General features: G+C 39.0%; 1 protein-coding gene across 2 annotated transcripts in view; it reads right to left on the bottom strand.

The window, feature by feature from the left end:
* Nucleotides 1–894: 894 nt before the first annotated feature.
* The window catches only part of LOC145259768 (uncharacterized), a 9,119-nt gene continuing 7,513 nt past the window's right edge, over nt 895–2,500 (bottom strand). For both annotated transcript variants that reach the window (XM_080117509.1, XM_080117510.1), the window contains exon 2: nt 895–1,810. In XM_080117509.1, coding sequence (XP_079973635.1) covers nt 1,155–1,766 — 612 coding nt within the window. In that variant the 5' untranslated portion in view covers nt 1,767–1,810 and the 3' untranslated portion in view covers nt 895–1,154. The remainder of the gene's footprint in view (nt 1,811–2,500) is intronic.

Below are 2,500 nucleotides of genomic sequence, written 5' to 3'. Positions count from 1 at the left end.
CCGGTTTTCTTTCTCTGTTGCAGACCATCAACTAGTTGGCCACTTGTGTACAACTCCCAAGAGCGATAGGAACCTTCTATCATGTTTGAAAGTGACAAAATGTTCAACGAGCGATATCGGAGATACGCCGTTGTACAACTCATGCTCTTTACCGATCCAAGTTATGATAAAAGGACCATTGCCAACACCCTCAAAATGCATCACTGGATTGTCACGAATAAAAGGGACGTGCCCAGAGTAATGAAAACAAAGTTCCCGGCCACGGTTATGGTCTTTGGTGTGGTTTCAAGTTTAGAGCCACATCATGCCACCTCACATCTTCGAAGTCGGCTTGAAAGTCAACACCAAAGCGTACCTGGATGTGCTGAAGAGTGTGGTGATCCCCTAGTGAAATCATGTGGCCGCTGGCAGACCCTGACTGTGGTGGCAGGACTCGGCGCCGGTACATAAGTCCAAAGAGACCCAGGGTTGGTTTCAGAAGGAGTGCAACAACTTTGTACCCTTCTCTCGTTACCCCCACCCCTCCTCCTCCGACCTGAACCCGCTGGACAACTTCGTATGGTTATACGTCGAGAACATCACCAACATGACCTCCCACAACACCAAATCCAGCCTGATCGCTGCAATCCGTCGAGTATTCGCCGAGTATTCCCCGAGCTTTCGCCAGCACTTGTGGAAAAGGCATGCTCCCAGTTCCAGACCCGTATCGAGGCGGTGATTGCTGAAGGGGCTACATTGAATAGATGTCAATTCTACTACATAAGCAAGTTACCTGAATAGATTTTCTCAATAAAAGTTTTGAAATAAATTTGCATTGTTGTTTTCTTTACAATTTTATAGTTCCACCCTGTAATTGACAATTTGAAAAAAAAAAAATGAAAGACAAGACATGGATGCAAAAAAATGATTTTGTTTATTGATATTAAATATTTGTTCCGTTTAGATTTTTAATCACATTTTATTAGAGTTTGTTTTCGAGACATCAAGAAATGCCTTACGTGGCTATGTCTATTGGTTTCGTTTAGTTTTCTTCTAATTTGCCAGCTGCATTTTATGTCCCTTTTTCATTCAGCATTCCTCCAAATGCTTCTCATTTTTAATTTCTTGGTTTCAATCACCAATTACAGCGATAACCCAAAACTAATATTTTATCATTATTTCTCCCCAAATTCCCTTTTATCTCCAAATCCTCTCTTATCTCCAAAACCCCGTTTGTCGCCAAATCCTCGTTTATCCCCAAATCCCCGTTTGTCGCCAAATCCTCGTTTATCCCCAAATCCTCGTTTGTCTCCGAATCCTCTCCGATCAATGTAATATCGCTTATCACCGAATCCTCGCTTGTCACCAAAGCCTCGGTTCACTAAACGGATCAAAGTCGGTTCATAACTGTCCGTCTCTCCAAACTTCCGCTTGTCCCCAAAGCCGCGCTTATCACCGAATCCTCTCGTGATCAAACGAATTCTCCCGGTATCAAGAGCGCTTGTCTCTCGCTTATCACCAAATCCTCGCGTTTTCACAATAATAGACGGCGTAACACTTCTTTTATCACCAAAGCCCCGTTTCTGTTCGCCCGCGGCATCAAATGTGAAACGCTCGGCAAATGCATTTAAATTGTCTTTGTCCATTTGTTCGCCATTGTAACTATGCAGCGACATTAACTGTCGACTGTTGTAACTTTGAACATCGCTGCTCGATTCACTGCTTGCGAATAATGGGATGATGAGGATAACAGCGATGATGCTGAAGCACTTGCATTCGCCCGCCATTGCTTGGCAGGGTGTAGAATCCGGACGCTTGATTGATTACACACCTAAAAAGAAGAATTGGAAGATATATTAAGAAACTATAAATAACTGTATGCGTAAAATTGAAATTATATATATATATATATATATATATATATATATATATATATATATATATATATATATAATTATATATATATATATATATATATATACACACACACAGAAATACAGAGAAAGGTGGGTACAGACAATAGCGAACATTAAATTGACAATATTTTTTTTCTTTAATTGCAGATATGGCAACTACTAGTTGTAAATACCAAAAATTTATTTTGGGAATGAACCACATATATGCATAATAAAAATATTTCTGTGATTTTTTTTTAAACCGTATGTATCGCTTGAAAAAACAACAATAACAAATCTAAAAATTTATAAGCGATAAAAATAAACAGTATAATTGATCTAGGGTCTGTGGCCTAATGGTTAAGGCATCGGACTGTGGTAAACATGGTCTGAGGTTCGATCCCTAGAAACAGTTGAACTACGCTGACGAGAGGTAACGATCTCGAAACACGCGTGTACGTAGATTACTGTTTTAAAAATAATAAATAAATAAAAATGTTATATACGTCCAAACAAATTAAAAAGGGCGACTTTCTAAGTAAATTAAAAAATGAGCTTCGAGGCGGAGCCAATATTAACCGTATGTATCGCTTGAAATACAACAAATATATATATATATATATATA

The sequence above is a fragment of the Euprymna scolopes genome, chromosome 35, assembly GCF_053919585.1.
Source record: "Euprymna scolopes isolate OS-2025 chromosome 35, ASM5391958v1, whole genome shotgun sequence".
NCBI lineage: Eukaryota > Metazoa > Mollusca > Cephalopoda > Sepiida > Sepiolidae > Euprymna > Euprymna scolopes.
Note: the sequence above shows the minus strand (reverse complement) of the source record. Positions and strands in the feature narration are given on the sequence as shown.